At 36.9% G+C, this 22,904-nt stretch overlaps 1 protein-coding gene across 1 annotated transcript in view; it reads right to left on the bottom strand.

The window, feature by feature from the left end:
• Positions 1–22,904, bottom strand: part of AFF3 (AF4/FMR2 family member 3) — a 658,787-nt gene that overhangs the window by 523,914 nt on the left and 111,969 nt on the right. Inside the window, exons 2-4 of the mRNA XM_036747397.1 lie at positions 20,878–20,998; positions 19,453–19,762; positions 18,911–19,296 (exon numbers count right to left, since the gene is read on the bottom strand). Coding sequence (XP_036603292.1) covers positions 18,911–19,296; positions 19,453–19,762; positions 20,878–20,998 — 817 coding nt within the window. The remainder of the gene's footprint in view (positions 1–18,910; positions 19,297–19,452; positions 19,763–20,877; positions 20,999–22,904) is intronic.

Genomic DNA, 22,904 nt, shown 5'->3' with positions numbered 1-22,904 from the left:
ACTTTTGATTAAAAATGGTATCCACTTCAGAGGGAGAACTGATGGAGTCTGAGTGCAGATTGAAAAATAATTTTTTCATTTTTCTTGTCTTACTTTTTTTTCCAAAATGGCTAATATGGAAATATGTTTTGCATGATCTCACATGTATAATTAACATCACATTTCTTGTCTTCTCAATGGGAGAGGGAGGGAGAGAATTTGGAACCTGAAATTTTAAAACGAGAATGTTAAAAATAAATAAATTTTGGAAAAATAGTTTTTCACCATTTTAAAAATAAACTCTGATTCTTAAAAATGTAAACTGAGTAGATCAAGGTACTAAAACCAGCAGAGTCATAATTAACAATTTTCATACTGTAGGGGAAACATCATTAAGCCATGCCTATGATAAGCAATGCTAAACATACCTGCAAATAAACACTGGGATGGGAGACGGGTAGGTAGGAGGAGAGACTATGGAAAACTGTGAGGTCAAGCCTTGGGGCAGAAGCAAGGCATACCAGGAGCTCAAGTGGTATAAATTTTTATATTCTCTTTGCTCCAGAGCAAAGTTCCAGCCATCTTGCCCAAGCTACAGCTCTGTGAACTCAAAGTTTTATGTAATCTTGAAACATCACACATTGGTATTTAACATTACCATCTCACAAAATGTTAGTTCTGGAAAGGACCTTAGAGATCATCTAGTCCAATCTCCTCATTGTAACAAATGAGGAGACTGAGTTTCAGAGAAAGCCTATGACTTTTTCAAGGTCACACAGTTGCTTAGTATGTCATTAACTTAGGGGACACAGAGGGACATAAAATGATAAGAATCCTGGAATCACAGGAGTGGAAAAGAACTTAAGAAGTCCATCTTCTTCCATCAGAGCCACATTTATACATGAGCTAGACCAAGTTGATCCTACACAACAAAGCTCTGGGCATGTTTAAAATTCAATGTTTCATTTTCTTTTTCTCATTACAAATGCATATGAGGGCCCAATGAAAAACAAATTATTTATTCTAATAATAAGATTATTCATTGATATCAAGAGAGTAGTTTACTGCATTCACAAGCTTACAAAAATTTAAATTAGGAAGATGAGATACCATTCATACCTGCTGGATATTGCTTTTCTTAACCATATAGCCATACAAGCTATTTGAGCTCTAGAGTTTCATTGGAAGATAATTTATTCCTCCTACTTAATGGCATACTTACTGAACTGGCCTATGTCCTATAGCAAAGTGGTCAATAAGACTGATGTCTAGGAGGTATGAGCTCACAAAAGGCCTTATTATCCCCAAATAGCTACATTTTTTCCTTTAAACCCATATGTCTTGTGATTGCAGGGTAAACACACTTTCTTTTGTACCATGCTTCCTCATCAAAAGAAATATCATATTCACAAAAATCTTAGAATCTGAAACTGAGTGATCATCTAGTCCAATCTCCTGTGCAATTTAAAAATCTCTTCTACAGTATTACTGAAAGGTTGTTCTCTAGCCTTGGCCTGGATACTTCTTTTATTTTTGGCAGGGCACTTGGGGTTAAGTGACTTGCCCAAGGTCACACAGCTAGCACATGTGTCAAGTGTCTGAGGCTGGATTTGAACTGAGGTCCTCCAGACTCCAGGGTTGGTGCTCTACTCACTGTGCCATCTAGCTGCCCTGGACTGGATACTTCTAACAATAGGAAGTTTACACCTTTGCAAGAGATAACTTTTCCACTGTTGGACAGCTTGAATTGTTAGAAAGTTCATTGTTCTAGTAAGTTAAATTCTTCCTCCCTATAACTTCCATCCCTTGGCCTTAGTTTTCTAGAGCAGCACAGAACGTGAGCTTACTTCCTCTCCCACATGACATCCTCTAAAATATTTGAAGGAAACTATTGCCTTCTCATTCATTTACGCATAAGCCTTGTTGTGGTATCAGTTCTCAAATACTGTACCAGTAGAGGACAGGCTCAGGCAATTTTTCCCAATCTGGAATGGCTTTAAGTACGTTTCTGGTGACAGATTTTGTTTTCTGTCTGAGGCTTAGGCTAGTTAAATACAAAGAGTCTCATTTCCAGACATTGTAGGTGATTTCTTTTTCTTAGGGGAGAGGTTGGAGAAGGAAGCAGGATTAATGTGAAACTGAAAAAATTACCAAATGGCCCATGGTCCTGTTGGGCTCCATTTTGCTTCTGCAGCGGTAGTTTAGAGTAATAGAAAAGAAATCGGGATGGTATACAATGAATGGGCTGAAACTGGGATGAGAGGGCCTGTGGTTCAATTCCAGTTCTGCATGACCTTAAGGCCAAGACCAGCCTCTGAGTCATATGGGCTGTGTGCTCATCAGCAAATCGCTTTATTTCTGAGTGCTCTGTGTAATTCTTTAAAACCAAGGGTTACAGGGAAGGTGCTGACCTACGTTGATAATGGGAGTCACCTCATCTCAGAGTTCCCCATATCAATGCAATCACTGCCCCTGCTTCTCCTTCCCTCTCTCAGTCTCTGATCTCTAGAAGTTTGTGTTTTAGTTAGGAAGGTTCGATCTACATTTACAGTTTAAGACAGTATACAATTAAGCACCAAAATGGGTTGTGCAAATGTGGGCTAAAATAATCAAGGCAAACTTAAAACTCACAGATGAGGAAACTGAGGCAGAGTTAAGTGACCTGCCCAAGGCCACACAGCTAGTAAATGTCTGAGGCCAGATTTGAACTCAGGAAGATGAGTCTTCCTGACTCTAGGCCTGGTGCTCTATTCACTACACCACCTGGCTGCCCCAAAGTAACTTGACCAAGGTCAAACAAGTAGTAAAGGGGAGAGCTACATTTGAATCCAGGATCTCTGACCCCAAACCTATTACTCTTTCCATTGTATCTACCTTCAGAACCAATGTTTCAGAGGGTTTTATTTTTCCTGTTTGTTTTCACTAGGAAGTAAGGGTATCATTTCTGTGTTATTCTAAGCGCTAAAGTAACAGATTATATTAATATTTGCTACTAGACTATTGAAAGATTTCGAAGAATATCTCATCTGATTTCCTGTACTCAAGGAAAAATGGTCAAGTCAGAAAGTGATATTTTGGGTTGTTTCTTATTATGATTCAGAGTATTAAAAAAGTCTCAATTTTTAATTAAAACCGTCAGGACTTTATCAAAAAATGTTTCAGCTTTCGTGGGTGTAAATGGAACTTTTCCACTTAGTAGAAGCTGTTTCAATTTGCGGAGGTTGGGGAAGCAGGGGATGTACTTCAGGGAAAGCCATGCAAATTTATTTTTGACTGGTATAAGCATATTTAAGATAACTTGACTTCCCCATATCCTTTAGGCTTAAGCCTAAATTTTGATTTTTTTTTTTACATTTGAAAAACATGCACAACCGGGCATATTCTAATTTTTAATCTTACCAGATCATGGTTTAATCAACAATTTATTTTATTTTTTGACTTCTCCTGGTTATTTAATCTGTGAAATACAGTTCAGAGGGAAAATCCAGCTATAAAACCTGTTGGTGTAAAGATAAGCACTTTATTTAATATCCAATTAAATGTGGTCACCAGAGAAATCACAGCTTATGAAACTTTATCAGAAAAAGATTAATCTATTTCAGGCTTAACCCAAAATGTCATAAAAGAACTCATGAATTTAGATAGGAATCCACTTATTATCCAAAGACATTTTCATACTGAGTAAGAATGGCCTACATTGCTGGCTATATTTATACTTAGCTCAATCAAATTCCTGTGCTTTGTATCTGTCATTGATTTGGGGGGCAATTACCAAACTATGATGATGAACTAGGGTACATCAGAAGGTCTTTTCTGATCCTTGAACAACTACTGGAAATGTTTCAAAAAAATACACTGAGCTCCATTCTTTTGGAATTAAAATTATTTCACGCAGATGTCATTTATCCTTGTAATATTGCTGAGAATCAGGGAAAAAAGGTATAAAGGCACCCATTTCTCAGATACCCAAGGGTATTAAAGAACTGTCATATAAGAAATTAGTAGTAAACTCAAGGCCTAAAAACCAGGACCCATGATCACCAATTCATGCATCCTTCCTCTATTTAGCCCTGGTTTTTGTAAATGGAAGTGATACAGAACTATTTCCCTGTTGTCATTTGGAGGTTATCAGCATGGCTTATTCAGAAGGTTCATCACATTACTTATCTAAACATATAGTTTTAAGGAAACCTAAATAACTCTGCCCTTATATTCCTAAACCACAAAAACACCCAATCTGACCCAGTAATGGCAACGGTTCCTTCCTTTTATTCATACGCTTTGTCTTATTGCTTCCAAGTTTTGTGGGCTATCCCTATTTTGTGTAGCCACTACGTATATCTCAGATGGCTGAAGCTAAGCTTGCTACATACTTTGGCACCTCGGGAGCGTAACCATAGATTCTAAAAGCCTCTTCAAAAGAAAAATAGCATGTTATAGGGAAAAGAATCTTGGAAATGCAGTATGAAGGTTGGGGTTCAGGTCCTGAATGCCCCATAGTAGTGCTATGTATTACCTTAGATAAATAATTTAACTCCTTGGGCCCCAATTTTCTTGCCTGGCTATCTCACAGGGATGTTGTGAGAATTAAATTAACAGTTAACATAAAAGCACCTTGTAAAAATCACAAAAACAGTTCAATTAGATTTATTGAATATTTATTCCTGTTACTTTGTGCAGGGTACTACTTACAGTGTTAGAAACACAATAAAAATGAAAAATAGGTCTAGCCCTCTATATTGTCATTATTATAAATTTTGAAATTTGTTATATTAATCATAAACCAGAGTATATAACTAAGTTCACAAAATGCAATTGAATAATCTTGTCACCAATCCTATAGTTTAGAGAAACAACCAAGGCTTCTGCTAGCTAGACTCATTAGTCTTAGCTTAATGGTTTAAAGCTATATAAAATTTAAAGGAAGTGTGTTGGCAACCAAAAATGGGCTCCTTAGCACTTAGTCAACAAGTGCCCTTGACTAGCTTGGCTTTTTTGGTCTCCTGTTGCTCCTAGCCACATTAATAGAAAAGTTCTCACTTGAGTCAGTTTGTTCTCCTGCTATCTGAGATTCCCCTTCTTGCCGTGGGGTAGGAGCGCCCCCATCTCTTTCACTTAATCTCAATCTTTTGTATACTAGCCGGTAGGCTGATAACACTATCCAGCTTTGCCTAGATAGTGATGCCCCTGACTGAATCCCAACTTCTTGTAAACACCTTTCCAAATCCCTAGGATCTCCTCTCTGTAGCCTTGGTTCCCAGTTTTCACAGGGTCCAACTTTTTTAGCCAATTCTTTTGCTAGGAAGGAATAAAATGGATCCTCCCACCCTGGGATATTCATCTCCTCCTCTAAAGTTCTTCTGCTTCTAAATAGAGATCTTATACCTAGCGATCCCATCCTCATCGCCAAATGTATTAGGAGGGCAGAGTTTATAATCTCAAAGAGGATCATATATATGTCTGAAAGGTTCAGAACTGCCGGATATAAGAAACTCTCAAAGTAGGAGGCAGGAGAATCAAAGCATATATTTAGGCTCCACAGTAACCAACCCATGAACCAGCATCCCCATTTTGACATATTGATCAAAAGCTTCCAGGCCCAATAAGTACGCCTTACAAGAATAACCAGGAGGCTACAGAGAAGCATGATGGTGTAAAACAAAATCATGCTTCCCCCTCTATGGTAAAAAGATTACCCACTGGCTTCAAGTCCTTGTTCAGCTTCCTCCCGTAGGTCAGCTCTGCTACTGGCAGCTCCTGCTTCAGCTTCGGCTGTGGCTGTAGCTATAGCAGCTTCTGGCTCCAACGGAAGCTGTTTTTAACCATCTGGCTTCTGCGGGGGGTGTAAGGTACGCCGGGGAAAGCACAGGTTCTTTCGATCAGCTTAAGCAAGGTGAAGGGGTTGACCGGGAAAGCACAGGTTCTTTCCATCAGCTTAAGCAAGGGAAGCAAGGTGAAGGGGCCGACAAGCTTACTCCAGTCCAACATACAAACAGCATTCAGTTCAGGGGAAAAAGCCAAGCTAGTCAAGGGCACTTGTTGACTAAGTGCTAAGGAGCCCATTTTTGGTTGCCAACACAGGAAGTCAAGTATTTTTTAATATTTTCAAAAAAATCTGCCATGTCATAACTATAATCTTTTTTTAACTTATGATAGCCAAATGTACTCTTAATTTGGTTTCAGGGGGAAGTGAGAGAAGTGTGGAAGCAGAGACACCATGGCACAATATGGCAGCTTCTGCTATGATGGCTACTTTGCTACTGGGCAAGGGAGGCAAAAAGTATCCCATCTGGTAGCATCCTATTTTAACTTATTGTTGTTGCTAAGCAGATGCTAATTCCAATTATTTCCACGTGGCTGAAAAACTACAAGCCTATTACCATCTTCCAAATTTTAGTACCTTGGGAAAAAGCCCTACTCATCTGATCCTAGTAGCAACTCTGATTGCAGATACTGGGCATCTAAAAGACATAAGACATGAGCCTATGTCCTCAAGGAGCAAGTTGGGGAGACAGAATATGAATATTATAAGGAGCACGTGCTAAGTTCTCATGGGTAGCATTGCCAGTGGATTCTATGAGAGTTTAGAGAAGGGAAAGACCATTGAAGACTGTGGTGGTTGGAGAAGGCTCTGAGGGAGAGGGGAGACTTAAGCTGGGAGTTGAAGGAAGGGTTTAGATAAGTAGAAAGGAAGGGCCAAGGCATTCTGGGTATGAAAAAATGGTGTGATCGAAGAGTGAATAAATGAGCATCACCTATTTGAGGAACAATAAATAGACATCTTATTTTAACCAGAACAATGAATCTATGTAAGGGAGAAAAGGGAGACTGGAAAGTTAGGTCCACACAGCCAGTATAAAGCAGAAGCAGAGCAGAACCTAGGTCTTCCTGGCTCTGAGGTCAGATCTCTAATCTTTGTGCCAGAGCTGCTATAAAGTACGTGCTTATTAAATGTTTCTTGAATGGTGTTAAGAGAACTTCTACCAAGGTAGAAGCAGTGTAAGAGATGGCGGCAAGAAGTGACAGATGAGGATGCATTACAAAGGAAGACACAAAAAACAGAGACAGAATCAAGAATGGCTCCAAGGTTTCAAATCTGGGAGACTAGCAGAATGGTGGAATTAATAATGGAATTAGGCAGTAATGGAGGGGCAGGAGCTAGTGTGGAGTAAAGATAACAATCGTCATAATTCATTACCCTAAATTATAAAGCCTAGTGTTGATGCCAGAGAACAGATGAGAAATTATATCTTTCTCCTTTTGGTAGAAATGTGTGATGATATGAGTGTGAAAGGTGTATATTATCATATGCAATCCCTGTGTTGGTTGGTTTTGCTTGGCTGCTTTTCTTTTTTGAGGGATCACAGGTGTTAGAGGAGAACTATATCCTAAAACAGTTATGATGTAAAAACAAAAGGTATCAATAAAGTCTGTTATTTAAATTTTTGAAAAAAATCTACTCCTCTGAAATTTATTCCACTTAGGTTTAGAATCTTAGATTTTATATGTTGTACCCTACTCATGTATGTGTATGTTTAGCTATATTTATGTAGATATATCTATATTTACTTAAAGATATATAGATCTATATTTAGATGTAGATACAGTTGCATACACACACATACACACACGCGCACGCACACACACACTCCCACAAGTCTGAGTTTGAAAACAATTATACTAACAAGGCATTTATTTTATGCTAAACTTTCATAACCTCCCCCCTTTTTTGGCAACAATTTAATCATTTGTCGGATTTTATAGTCTTTTTTCTAAATTCACATTGTTGGATTTTTCTGCTGATTAGAATAATTTTATATGCCCTTGGGAAGAAGATACTTCCTTTTTTCATTTTCCCTCAGATTTTTGATCTCCCTAATTAATTATTCAATCCAATTGTACCTTCAAATCTCAAGAGATCAGAAAACCAGGTTACTACAATAACCCATGTTCTGTTCAGAACGCTAATTCTCCATTTATACTCCATCCAAACTGCTCAACTCCCTGTTCCTCAAACATGTCTACCTCAGTGACTCATATCTATTAGGAGCTCAATAAATATTTGCTGAATGGATATACTTCTGATTGGGGGGAGAATAACATCCTGAACTCAAAAATTGATAAGGTGCTATTGGTCCAAAAAATTAGGGAATCACTGACTAGAGTATCATAGAGTAGGTTTATCTAAGTCTTTACCAAATTTGCGTTAGCCTCCTTGTTCAGAATCATGAAAATAATAGCTTAAGCTCTACATTAGTAAGTTGGTGAATAGGCAGAAGAATAAATATGATGTGTCTAATTTTTTTAAAAGCTCAAAAGGGGAAATTGAGACATGGGTAAGTCACTGTAAAAGCAATATAATAATAGCTTTAAAATAATTACTTGAAAATAGAGATATAACAAATCTTCCTTTTATCTAAGGTAGTGGAAAGAATGCTGGATCTGGAGTCTGGGAACCTTGGGTTCAAAACCTGGCTCTACAACTTAATATGTGTGTGATCTGGGATAAATCAATTTGCCTTGGTTTCCTTATGTAAAAAATAAAGGAGTTGGACTCATTGATATCTAAGGTCACTTACAATTCTTAATCTATGATCTTTTGAGTCTATGTCCAGATATTCACAACTCCATCTCTCATACAAAAAAGGCATACTCATGAGTAGATATGCCTGACAAAATATAAACTCCTTGAGGGCAGAGACTTTTTTATTTTTGACTAGGGACTCCCAAACCTCGTACGTGTTATAATTAATAAATGCTTCTTTGCTGATTGACAAAGAGAGTGATTTTTCTCAACCCCAGTTTCAGATTCATGAATGTGTATAAGCCATGTTTTCAAAAATTCAAGCATGAAATGAAAGAGAGGAAAAAAATAAGTCTGTTGGATGGCACATTTTTCTGCAACCGTGAATACCAACACAAAAAATGTCATCTTCTGGGTCAAAGGATCATCTCTTGTTCGTTTCCACTGAGGCAACCCAAATTTTATATCAGAGTTCTATGAATAAATCCACACTAATGGCTAAGATAAGATTCTTCCATTTAACGACTAGTGCAGATTTTCTGATTTTAAAGAGACCATAAATCTCATACAAGAATTTCACAAACTCAAAACTCCAAAGAAGTGTTTTTCCTTACTTTTGCGTCTACCTGGAAGTATCAGAATACTGTGTGCAGTGCTGTACAAAATGGCGAAGTATTTAAAGTTTCTCATCAATGAAGATCTAATATACAGAGATATTAAGTAGACAGGCACTAAACTTTAGATAAGCTCAAAAAATTTATGTAATGGGTGAAAAAAAATATGTACTCACTTCAGGGAAATATGCTGTGGCTAGACTGGTGTAGACCAAATAGTCGTTGACTAAAATACTGACTTTACCAGGTGGTTGTGATGTTGACAGAGCCCACATATTTACTATTTTAAATAGGAAAAGATAAATGAGCCCAAGTACAGTACATCAGACAACATTTCTTAAGGATATGTATTTAGAATAACACAGTATTGTATTAGCACATGGTTTGATTGTACCTGTTTCAGAACAGCTTCTAAAGTAAACTTTTTGATTAGGCTATGAAATCACTAATCACCACAGATAACTGGAAGAGGAAACATGAGAAAACACAATCACCAAAAACACACAGAAAAGCTCTCACTGAAAATGTTGTTCATGGAGGATGCTGAGATACTTAGCACAACAAATTCAACAGGGATAAGACTAGATCTGTGATTTGATTGGTAAAGGGAACTTCCAGGTGAGGAAACTCCTTATGCTGTTGTAGGCTAGCACCTTCTTTGCAGCATATTTGTTGTTAGTAAATCATTTTTCACGCATGCCCGACTATCTGTGACCCAATTTGGGGTTTTCTTGGCAAAGACACTGGAGTGGTTTGCCATTTCCTTCTCCAGCTCATTTTACAGATGAGGAAACCGAGGCAAACATGGTTAAGTGACTTGCCCAAGGTCACATGGCTAGTAAGTATCTGAGGGCAAATTTGTACTCAGGAAGATGAGTCTTACTTCACTCCCAGCACTCTGTCCATTGCACCACCTAGCTATTTATTAACATTACTTATGTTCTATTGTATTTTTGTTTATTTTGTTAAAAGTTTCACGGTTATATTTTAATCTGGTTCAGGCCCACTGGAGAGTTGCTGCAGCCATGTGTTTGACATCTCTGCCCTAGAGTACTAACAAATTGAGTGACTTGCCCAGGGTTGCACAAGCTAGAATGAATTAGAGGTAGTTTTTGAACTCAGGTTTTCTTGCTTTTGACGCTGATTCTCTCGAGATACACACACACACACACACACACACACACACATACATATACGTATATATGTAGATGTATATACATTTTATATATATATATATACACTATATCTGGAGATTAGTAAATAATAACAATTATAATTGAATTGTCTTGCAAAACATCTATAACATTATAATATTTTAAATGCCTTAAACATTGCAAAAAATTTTTGAAAATCATCAGGCCTGCAAAAATCTATTCAGTCAGCAAAACCTGCATTGATTGCACCTACATTTACCAATGGTTCTTCTTGCACTCCCCATTCTTCTGCAATCTCTGCCTCTAAGCCAAAGGAAAGAGAGGTCCATGTATTCCAAACAAAATGAAGGAAGGAAGAAGTGGATTGTCTAGAACTCCTTTTCAACCCACTGACTTTCATTCTGCTTTTGGTTTTGTTTTGTTTTTTCCCTAGGGCAAAGCATACATGTTTGATTTTATACAGGTTGCATTTATGTATATCATTAAATATGGTTTCTCTTTCTTCCTACAAAAGGAAAAAAGAAAGTTATGTAATAACTTTATTAAATATTTGAAAGGAATAGCAAGTTGTACATAAGAGATTTGTAGTTTCATGTACGATCATCTTTTTTTTTTCCTATTCTACTATGTTGCGGAAATGCTTGTTTTCTTTCTTAAGTTCAAAATAAGATATAGAATTAAAGTATATAATGAATTCAAAAAAAGAAAAAAAAGTAACTGCAAATTATTTGTGAGATGTATTTACTTCTCGGTTCACACAAGACAGGAGGATTGGGTTGGTGGGCAGCACAGAAATTAAAAGAGAAGTAAGACTTTAGCATTATAAGTTCTAGTCCTTTTTTAGGATCATAACTACACTCTTATCCCTAGAAGGACCTCATCTGGCGTGTAGTACAACTCCCTTTTTTTATCGATGAGGAAGAGGAAGTCCAGAGGTCTTTTGGTTTGCCCAGTTGTCAGTAATAAGTGGTAGAGCCAGGGGGCTTCAAAAGTAGGTCTTCTGATTCCAAATTAAGAATCATCTTTCCACCAAGACATCAGGTCCCCTTTTCTTCCTGATCCAGCATTCCTCTATTTTCTCAGATTGCTTCACTACCCCTCAATGTCCATGGCTATTTAGGTCAGATAGGGTGGAGAATTAGTTGAAGTTGCCCCCAAGACATAGTTGTTAACTATCTGATCATGGTTAACAAGAAGACTAAACAATGATATTGCACTTGGGACCCTGTCATGGATCAATGGGAGGTCATTTGGAAGGTCGGTAAGTGTGCAAAAGGTTAGTTCCTAATATTAATTACATATTCCATTCTATTGCCTAACCTGAGTGTTTTTCATGTGTCCAATTGAATATAATTTTTAACAAGCACTACCAGGTGGATTCCATTCAAATCTAATGTTAAAAGTATTATGAAGACTAGGGCAAAAACATGCTGCAAAGTGACTCAATTAGAGTGAAAATATTTCTTTTTAAAGCTACTTTATACCCTGTGGCTTCAGTAAGGTATGCTTGAATGAGTCATTCTAAAGACTTATTACTTGAAATTTTATAATTTTTTTTCCCTAAGCCTCTATTCTGATGTCTTATTTAATTGGAAATTGAGGGCACATATGTTCTACTGTATGCCTCTGCAAAGAAAAACATTTATGTGTACATACGTATTTATACACTCACTCACACACACACACACAATGTTATAATGCTTTACAAGGAGCAACTTTGATGCAAGAGGTGGTAATCCCAATCCCTTAAGGCAACTAAGCGATAAATATGCAAGAGTGATTATTTTGTTCTGCATTCAGGTTCAATCAGTCTTAAAGGTTTCACTCTTTTTAAATACACAGGTACAGTGGTTCTTCTATACACATTTTCTTTCAGAATTCCATTAATTCTTTATTATCTCCTCTGCACTTGTTTTTGTTAGAGGTGGTTCTAACTTTGTGTCTGGAAATCTTCACATGTTTTTATCACATTAACCGGCAGCGTGAAACTCTGAAGGGGTAGCAAACAGCCTGGAAAGACTCTGGGCCATACACTTAAACTTGAACATAGATGTAATATGGCTATTAATGCTTGGATTGGATATATAGGGCAGTATAAGCACATATAGTTGTAGTGTAAGTACAAATAAAATGTATAACCTGTTATGATGGAACCAGGGGAGCAAGTTTTATGAGAAATAAGAAAACATGCAGGGATAAAGTAAAAATTTCATATAACTTCCCTCAGTGCTCCTCCCCCAAGTACCTCCATCCTAATTAGTAGTTTCCCACCTACTCTGCTGAAAAACTTGGTTTTATGGTATGAATTTTAAAGACTCTGGAGGGGAAAAGGAGGCGTAGAAATAACAACATGACACAACAGGGCACATTATATTGTACTTTCCTGACACCTTCAAAGAAGGGTTATGGAAACCTAAGGTTATTTTAAGTTCTTTGAAAGCACATTACCTTTCAAACAAATGCTGGCTGAACATAAAAGAACAAATAAAAATGAAAACTTTCCCCCTTTGCCAAGCTTCATTATGACCCACCTGTTACAAATAAAGGAAACAACATTCTCAACCACAGGAAAGACCAGGGGTCAGCAACGTAGAAGAGAACCTGAGGCTGAATTTTCTTATTCTTGTTAGTCTTTGCTCTGTCTGAACATTACCATGTATGTGTGCCTCTCTCTCTGTCTCTTTGTGTCTCTCTGTCTGTCTCTCTCTCCAGCATCATGTCTCTGAAATGCCAGTACTTCCCTAATAATCCAAAGTAACATGTCATGGGATTAATTTTAGACCTAGAAAGGACCTTAGGAGTCAAGTATTGCAAACCCCCTCATTCTACTGATGAAGAAACTGAGGCCAAGAGAAGCTGATTGACTTGCTGAAGGTCACACAGGTGGTAACAACAGTCTGAATTTGAACCCAGGTACCCTGGCTCCATATCCAATATTTGTTTTCCCCGTGGCACCACACAACTTCTGTCCTATATTATTTTCACTGATTGCCATTACTGAACAGCTTTACAGAACTGTATGTAACACGTAGCCAGTTTTTGGGAAGGGAGATTAGTGGGGAAAAGACTATTGTGCCAGATGGGTAACCTGAGCCCAAGAGCACGCTTCATGCTGTCATTTCATCACTAAACAATAAGGTACCACCATATTTCAGTATATGAAAACGTAACACATCTCAAATATAATTAAGAAATTTAGAATTGCATGAATATGTAATGTACACATTGCTCTACAGATGCTTTTTTCCCTCGACAGGCTGGTGCCTGCTTTAATTTGGAAACGATCCATTTTCATACAAAGGTAACCAAGAGTGACAGGAAATCAGACGCCTACATTATTTATCTTTTGTGAACTTTTCTTTAAAACACACACACACACACACACACACACACAGCAAAAACCCTCAGTTAATTGCATTTCTAAGAAGCTATTTGGTAGAACCACAATGCTACCTATGTCTTCTGTACTTTCACAGCATAAAAGACAATTTTAAGATTCCTCAAACTCATGCCTCTTACAGATATTTACACATATGTCCTAGAATACATATTTTAGAATGACTGATTTTAGCTAATTAATTTTGACTACCCACCCCCAACCAGTGTTTTGGTCTCTTGGATGAATTATCAGATTAAAAATCTGAATTTATAATCATACTTAAACTAAAATGTGGGTTGTCACTTTCATAGTAGTTGCTAACACGATTAAGGTAATATTCACTGGCTTCCAAAAGCATCCAGTCTCCAGTCACCAGAAACTTTTAGCTGTGGCAGTTTAAGTCATTTCAATTAATTAAAATAACGTGAACCAGAAACTCTGGGTCAGAGTGGTGTAATTCAGATGTTTTGGAATAACCTTGCTGAGACTGTAACACTTCCCATGCAAATTTGTTTCACCCTAACTAGCCTAAGTTAAAAAGAAAATAAAAAAATCAAGTGTCCAGATGTCTTTTCAGCGATAGGATTCATATAAGTAGAGATTTTTTAAAAATTAGGTAGCCCATAAAACACATATTTTATTCTTAAGTTTTTTGTATTATTTGACTTCTTCATGTTTTTTTTTCTTTTTTGGTTTTCCATACCCAGAAAATATATACATATATACATACATATATATATATATATATATATATATATATATATATATATATATATACATACATACACACACACACACACACATATAATAGAAAAATTCTACCAAAATACTAGGCTAATCCAAAGTGGTTTTCCAGGACTCAAAATGTCACTTTATTAACAATGCTATAACTTTACTACATAGCAGTCCTTAATGTCTGGATTCTATTAATAACTGGAACACTGGATTCTGAATTACCTTATGAGCTCAAAGGGACTAATCCATAAACTAAAAAAAATATTCCATTTGGAAATAAAGTTTGGTATACTTCTGCCATTCATTAAGATCCTTGCCTCAAATCTAAAAGTGGCCCCCCTTCCAAATGAAACTCCAGGGAAAATTCATTTTAATGAAGGGTAGGGCTCAAGAAAAAAAAGACCCTTGCTTTGATACTGAAAATATGTCTTTTATTAAATGAAAGAGAGAGAGAGAGAGAGAGAGAGAGAGAGAGAGAGAGAGAGAGAGAGAGAGAGAGCGCGAGCTTGGGAAAAAACTAGCAAAGAGGCAGGTGCATAAGTTAAGGAAGTCCCTAGATGATTTTAACTTCCAAATAAAGTTTCAGGGAATTTTTTTATACTAATTATCCTGTTATTGAAGAATGAGTAATAACAAATAATTCACCATAGTAACAGATGTGGAATATACTGCAAAGGATGAAAAGTTCAGGAAGTGCCAGACCAGACAAAAAGCGTTCACAAATTTTCAAATTTTAATACACAAAAGAGAAGGTACTTATATTAGATGTAGAAGACATTTAGATTTGTTTTTAAATTAATTTACCCTTAAAATTAACTTACAAGAAAAAAACTAAAAATTCAAAACTTTCTAATTCTGTATTTGTATTTAATTTCCTCAATGCAAGTGTAAACACCTTGAGGGCAAGGCTATGTTTTATAACTGTTTGTGTCTCCCATAACACCAGCATAGCACCTTGCACATAGCAGATATTCAATAAATATTTTTGTTAGTTTCATTTGTGTCTACACCATATCATAGTCAAGTCACCTGATTTTTTCCACTGAATTGACCAGTTTTGGCATTATGTAAACATAATCTTGGTGAATAACTCTAAAGAACACTTCCAAAAGCATTACACTATGAAGATGCATAGTAGCCACATGAAGCCCTCATGTCTATTCCATGTTGAACCACTGACCTCTTGGATAAGGGTAGTCAAATCATAGCAGTTCCTTCAAAATTAATTTCTTCTGTAAGGTCAGGCAACAATAACCCTGACCACACAATTCAGAAGTAATTGATGTCAGAACTAATGATACACACATATGCATATATACATATTTTAACAAAGGTACTACCTAAGCAAAAAGTGTTCATATCCTGAAAACTATTTTTCTGCCATATGAACCCATTGTATTTGCTTTAAGAAGTAAATATCTGCTCTGAGCTGTACTCATTCATTGATGACCTTAATCATCTTCCGTATCATGGTCTGGGATTTCAGGGGAAGAATTGAAAATATTTAATTATGCACCTGCAATTGATAATCTTGAGCTCTTCTTAAAGGTTTGCAAAAACAAAAACAAAAAACTGTATTTTGTAAGATGAGGGAGAATAGACGTAATGTTACAGATGACATTCATAGCATTGAACCAATACTTATGAAAAGTTATTTTCTCATCATGAATAGATCTTCAATTAAAACAGACAACTGTTATAACATCCTAATTCTATCTCTCTCATCTGCTTCACAGAACTGTGCTTTTAACATCTTCGGCTAATCTAACAATTTGTTTAAAACAAAGACAAAATTTTATCATAAACTGGCCCCAACTTCCACATCGGTGTTGACTCTGAACAACTTTCCTTTTCTACTATTTTTCAATCTACTCACTTCAGTCATAGATTGCACTCAATAAAACAATGTGGTATGGAAGAAAGTTTGGGTAACACAAGTCACTCCCACTTCAGTCTATCTTCTACTCAGGTGTCAAAGAGATCTTAATTGCAGGTCTGACCATGTCACCCCCTTCTCACCACTCAACAAACTCCAGGGATTTTCCATCACCTCCAAGATCTATAAAATGAGAAGCTCAGAATAGACGATCTCTAAAGTAATTTCGAGCTCTAGATGTTTTGATCAAATATTTGGTAAAGGTGGGAATAAGAAGGTGGAGAGAAAGTATTCCTTCATTGCTGTCCTCTTCCACTTGATTAGACTAAGTGATGTCCCTGTCCTATTCTACTCTAACTTGAAATGAATGAAACCCTTAATAGAATAAGAAGACAGCAGCTCTGCATAGGATGTTTTTCCCCTGTGTGGATCTCACCATTTCAGGATATTTTCCATTCTTGATGATTAGAATTAGTACTAGGGAAGTATCACCAGATATTCAAAGGTAGGTCCTATTCCAATTTAGCCAGGTTTAGAAATGCTTTATCTTTAACGGTAACTGATGGTGATGGCCATGAAATCAAAGAGCCTAATGAGATAAAAACCCATCTGTTTTAGCCCCTTGCTAAAATGCTTTAAACAAATACTTAAACCATGCAGGGCAGATATAAGGATATGTGAATTAATTTGACTATGATTAATTTTGTAGGGTTGTTTTCTTAAATCAAAAAGATTGGAGATACTTTTGAAAAGAAGTAAAGATAAAAATGAACACATTGCCAATTACTAACCCCAAAATTCACAAACTTTTTCAGTTATTGCTTTTTAAAATTGTGTCCTCTATAGAAATTTGGGAAACATGAAGTTTTTTAAAGGTTTCTCTGAGAATATTAGCTTTATCTTCAATTAATCTATGGAGATCTCTAAAACTGTTCGATTCTCAAAAATTTTGAGTCATTATTTTCATATATCTAACCAGAACACATCAATCATAAGACATTTATTTCATTTCATCTGATTATTAAATTGATTTTTAAAAGTCTTTTTGAAACAAATTGGTATTTAGTGTTTGGAAGTGTGGTTCTAAATGAGCCTGCTGAATGATCTATTCTGAGCTTTTACTTTAGAGATGAGCACATGTGAAACCAGAAGCTATATGCCTTATCTCAGACTCATAGAACAGACTGTTAGAGGTGGAAGAGATAACCTTCCAAAGTAAGGAAACTGAGTCCCAGAGAGGTTAAATGATTTGCCTAGGGTCAAACAGCTAGTAAGTGCAGACCAGGGGTTCAAATATGTCTATATAATTATATTAAATATAACATATATTTATTTAAAACTGCACTGAGACTTTTGAATAGCCTGTACAGATCTCTCTCTGTCTTTGTCTCTTTCTCTGTCTCTCTGTCTCCCCAATATATATGTATATATGTATGTATGTGCATATATACACACATATGCATAAATACATGTACATATACATAGATTTGTATACATACATATATGGGTATGTGTGTGTATTCATGCTTCTTTAGTCACTCGTTTGAGAAATTCAGCTCTACTGTGTATAGAACAATATGCTAGGTACGGAGGAAGAAACAAAGTTGAGATAATACACAATCTTTGCTACTATACATAGGAAAATACACAGAAGTGACAGTAACTTCCTCTGTAACATGCATTTAAAATATCTCTCTAATGTAAAAAGCTCACTTTAGATCCAAACCCCTTGTTAATTTATCTTTAAACATGAAGTATTACAATAAAATGTCACTTCAATTTATCAATAGATTTATTTGCCCCTTTCATTTTGTAATAAAATTATTAAGTAATTAGCACAGAAATCAAAATAAAAACCAAGAGTACTTAAGCTTAAAGACTCCATGATCTTTTGTACCACTAAGCTTATTTCTGAGAGAACCAGAGTAGAAATTCTGATTAGTAGCAAAGAACCCAGGCCTCAAATATTCCAAATACTGAATGAAAATATGATATATTTATGTATTCATGATATAGAAGATCTTCTCATTAAAATAACCCCTTTCCAAAATCATTATGTGCTTCATTTTGTACTAGGACACTAAGGGATTTTTTATAAACTGATAAAAACCAATCCATTAAAAATAACCTTTTCACACATTAAAAAATAATCATCAATCATTTGTGTTCAAGTAGTTTTATTTCCACCATGTAATGTACTTAATTGTATGTCAGACAATATAGAATTTTTTCTTCAAAATATCACCTGGATACAATGGAGTCATGTCACCACTACAACAATAAAAGCTCATAAACATGATCCCTTGGCTGAATTTAAACACTAAAAGTCCTGATCTTAGTTGAGGTTTTTTTTTAAGACCACAAATTATGTTTGTGTATTCCTTTACTGATTTCCCTATATATGTATACGTATGTGGATATGTGTGTGTGTGTGTGTGTAAAGAGAGGGGAATATTTTATGTATAATATATAAGTAGGGGAATCAGTACGTTAAACACACATATGTACACATATATGGAATTGATATCCATATTCATGAATTAGAGAAAATGGAGGACTGAAATTAAACCTCAGGCCTGACAAATGGTCACTCATGAATCATTAACTTACTCAGCAATTCCATGAAAATAACATTTAAAAGTGACTTACCTCTCCTTGTTTGGGAATGCTAAATTTTGCTAGCTTGGACTTGGTCCTAGATGATTCAGCTTTATTGACAGGCACTCCTCTGTAGGATGCACAATGCACACTAGTGTCTGTTGAAGACTTGAGTTTAGGAGACTCATCAGGGGCCTGGTCTTGGCCATCCATTGGCCGAACATAAGCAGTTGGTTTCTGCTGGATTAGACTTGGTTTTGAAGCAAGAGAAGGAGGGAAGTTCTGAACACAATGCCCACCACTGCTGTGTTTGGCAGACATGGTAGATGTCCTTTCTTGAGGTTGAAGACCCATTTCCACACTGCAGCTTTGTTTGGACCGTGACTGCTGCCTGCTGACGCTGTCTCCAAGCATGGTCCTTGGAGGTCCTGGTTGTGCTGAGTTGGAGGAGGAAGAAGAGGAAGAAGAGGAGGAGGAGGAGGAGGAGGATGTGGGGCTTGAGACACAGTGTTTAGGTTTCTCGTTACTGGTTTTTTGGTTAGCAGATTTGAAGTCACTATTGTGTGAATCAAGCAATCTATGCCCATGCTTGCTTGCCCTCTGCTGGCCATCAGATGTAGGATGCCCAACTTTCTGCCAGCCCATGGTGACCCTCTTGCTCTGCTGCACAGGTACAGCTGCTGGTGTGGAAGATGATGTGCTGCAGATGGGAGGCTGGGTCTGTGGTCTTGAGTCAGCAATGAAATGCTCATCTATTTTGTTCATAGGAGTCTGTGGAACCCCAGGTTTGGGAACTCCAACAAGGTGACTCTGATTGGATCGGTCAGTCAAGAAGTCTTTCATTTCATCATAACTGCCTAAAGTATTCTGGATCCGATTTGAGAGCTCATCCCCCTTGTTAGTCTGGAGGGAAAAAAGCAAACATGCTATAAAATATAAGAGAGAAGAAAACAAAACAAAATAAAAATGATACTGTGTGCCTTTATTAAAGACCTTATAGCAAGCAGAGCTGCCTCCTTTAAAAAAGAGAGCTAAGGGATGGTATCAAGATGGGATCCTCATTGTCTCTGAAGACATTTGTCAACATTCTAAATCCACCCTGCACTGGAAAAGCTATAAACAGCCTTAGAGTACATAAAGAAGAAATCTATCACTGGTATCATGTTGCAGTTAAAATATATTACCTGGAAACCAGAAAATTTACTATTGCAACTACACAAAGTGATTCGGATTAAATCTCTTTGTGATCAAATTTTGGTTTCTTTGTAGTCCACTGGAAATCTTGCTCAAAAATTCAGGTTGGCCTCTTAACTGCTCCAATCTCCATTCCTCCCCCTCCCCCTGGTATAATTATTCTTTTCAGAAACAGAGTGACAGGCAAGAGAAACCAAATAGTAGTTTGAATAGGCATTTGGAGCTAAGGTTACAGGAAACCTATCATCCTGAGCTTTCCATAAGCTCCATGAAGCCCTTGATATCAGTGAAATTTCCTGAAGAAAATTAGTTTTGGAGGACAGATTAGATTTCTGGTATTTAGTGCAAATAAGAAATAATCCATCTATTGTTTCTTCATTATCAACCCAAAGAGGCACCCAGACTGGAAGCACGAGCCAAACATGTTAAAAAATGTAAACCTGACCTCTTTTTTGAAAAAATCTAACTGCTTTTGCTAAGTGCTTAGTGATTAGGGCAACACAGCCTTCACCTGGGGAGCTAATTAGACATCCAACAAGTTATCTCATTGCTGAAATCCTTAGCAACCTTAGTAATCCTTAGCTCTAATATAAAAACATTTGATATTTTACTAAGTATGCATAGCCACTGAAGATATGTGAAGTAGAAATCAGCATCTGGTGAGGTTGGAATCAACATCTGGTGACTGTGTTGTCTCCCTTGGACTGCACAGGGAGCAGGACATTCAAATTTCAGCATTTTCTCCCATTACTAGATTCTGGCATAGTGGGGGTGGGGGGCAGTGGGAGAGGGAAATAGAGAGGAAGCAGCTGAAAAGCATCTACCTTGTAAGGTTCACTGAAGAGGGAGTAACTTGTACTAAATGCACCATCATCCTGCTGAGTTTCCTGATTCCTCCTTTCCCGTTCTTTCCTCCGTAACACATTTCTGTCTGGTTCATAGACACTGCATCCAAAGAAAGAAAAGAGAAAAACCAAACTCACACAAATTTAAAGGGCAAAGCACAATCCAACGTTAATACAAGTGCAGAAGTCTGCTTCCCAGACAAATGGCAGTGATAACAAGAACATGAATCAGATTAATGCCAGTCCAATCAGGCGGTACAAGTCAAGGTCCCTGGATACACTAGTGCTTTCTTCACACGGAGAACAGATAATTAAATTCTTTGGGGGGGGGCGGGGAAGAGGAAAAAAGAAACTTGGGACAAGCTCTAGCCTGTACTGAACTTCTCTGCCTGAAATGTGAAAGAGGAAATATCTAAGCAACTTTGACAGGAGAAGACTGAAAGTAATCTTAAAGCAGACGGTAATTACAGCTATGTGTAAATAGAAATTATGAGCATATTTCCACTTATGACATATCCTCAGAGTGTTATATGGGAATGCTCCTTTTTTTTTCCATGGCTGTGTTTCTGTAGTGATTCTTTCATTAACTAGCTCCCTAAAGAGCTGTTAAAACTACATGCTGGAGTGGTTTCCACAGTTATGCTCCTTCTTCTGATCTCTGTTAATCAGCCAAGTCGTCAAACTACTACTGAATCAATTCTTCCTTCTGATATATTTGACACCATCACTCCTTCTAACTATGAAAAATGTGTTGGGAGGGAGGGGGTACAGGCAATGAAGAGGGAGATAGGAAATTGAATTATGTCATTCCATCAGACAAAAAGAATTAGATGGTTTTTTGCAGAAGAAAATTTAATGACTATTCTCCCAAAATACAAATACAAGGTAACCAGACTCCAGACAAGAGAAAGAATTAAAGAAGTTCCCTATTTCTTTGTTATAGAGGAAACAAAAGACTCAGTTCCACCCATAAGAAAGAAATACATTGTTTTGCTGATGGAGGCTCATAAGATCTTTCAAGTAACTAGACCAGTTCTTAGTAAAATAGATAAATAAATAAAAATAGTAATAGCAGCCACAGTAGTAGGAATAGTAATAATAAATGTCCTCAGTATACTCAAGTGAACCAACCAAAGTAACGGACTCCTAAATGAATGGTTTATTGAATTCTGAGCAGACATCAAATCTTTTCATCACTTTAAGAAATTACCTAAGTTACAAAATAAAGGGTTTTTTGTTCAGTTATTTTTAGTCATGTCCTACTCTTCATGACCCCACTTGGGGTTTTGTTGGCAAAAATACTGGAGTAGTTTGCCATTTCCTTCTCTTTCTCATCTTACAGATGAGGAAACTGAGGCAAACAGGGTTGAGTGACTCGCCCAGGGTCACACAGCTAGTAAGTGTCTGAGGCCAGATTTGAACTGAGGAAGATGAATCTTCCTGACTCCAAGTCTGTCGTTCTACTTACTTTAGTGCAAAGAGCTATGATGTAGGCATCGGGAAACCTGGGTTCTAGTCCTAATTTTTTTTGCTAACAAGCTGTGTGGTTTTAGGCAAATTACTTGACTCTGCTTCTCAATTTCTTCATTTATCTGTAATTTGTTTCCCATACCACCCAATCCCTGTTAATGTAATCACAGAGAGGGAGGTGTTGAATGAAGAGATTGGGTTATCTCATTACAAAGTGTGACTGTATCCCTGCTAATGGGGTTAGAGAGGCAGCTTGCCATTGGCTAGGAAAAGATTGACCCTACCCACAGTGACCTTTAAAAACTAAGCTTGCTAGCCCTGGAATTAGCAGAGACCCGGGAAAAGCAGAGATGGCTTTGTTTCTACCAGGGAAAAAGAGTAAGTATTTATGTAGTGCCTACTGTGTGCCAAATACTGTTTTAAGCATTTCACAAATATTATCTCATTTGATCCTCACAACAACCCTGGGGAGGTAGGGGCTATTATTATCCCCATTTTACAGTTGAAGAAACTGAGGGAAAGCGGGGTTTAGTGAC

The sequence above is a fragment of the Trichosurus vulpecula genome, chromosome 2, assembly GCF_011100635.1.
Source record: "Trichosurus vulpecula isolate mTriVul1 chromosome 2, mTriVul1.pri, whole genome shotgun sequence".
In the NCBI taxonomy this organism is placed as follows: Eukaryota; Metazoa; Chordata; class Mammalia; order Diprotodontia; family Phalangeridae; genus Trichosurus; species Trichosurus vulpecula.
The sequence above is the reverse complement of the archived record's forward strand: the minus strand, read 5'-3'. Positions and strand labels throughout refer to the sequence as shown.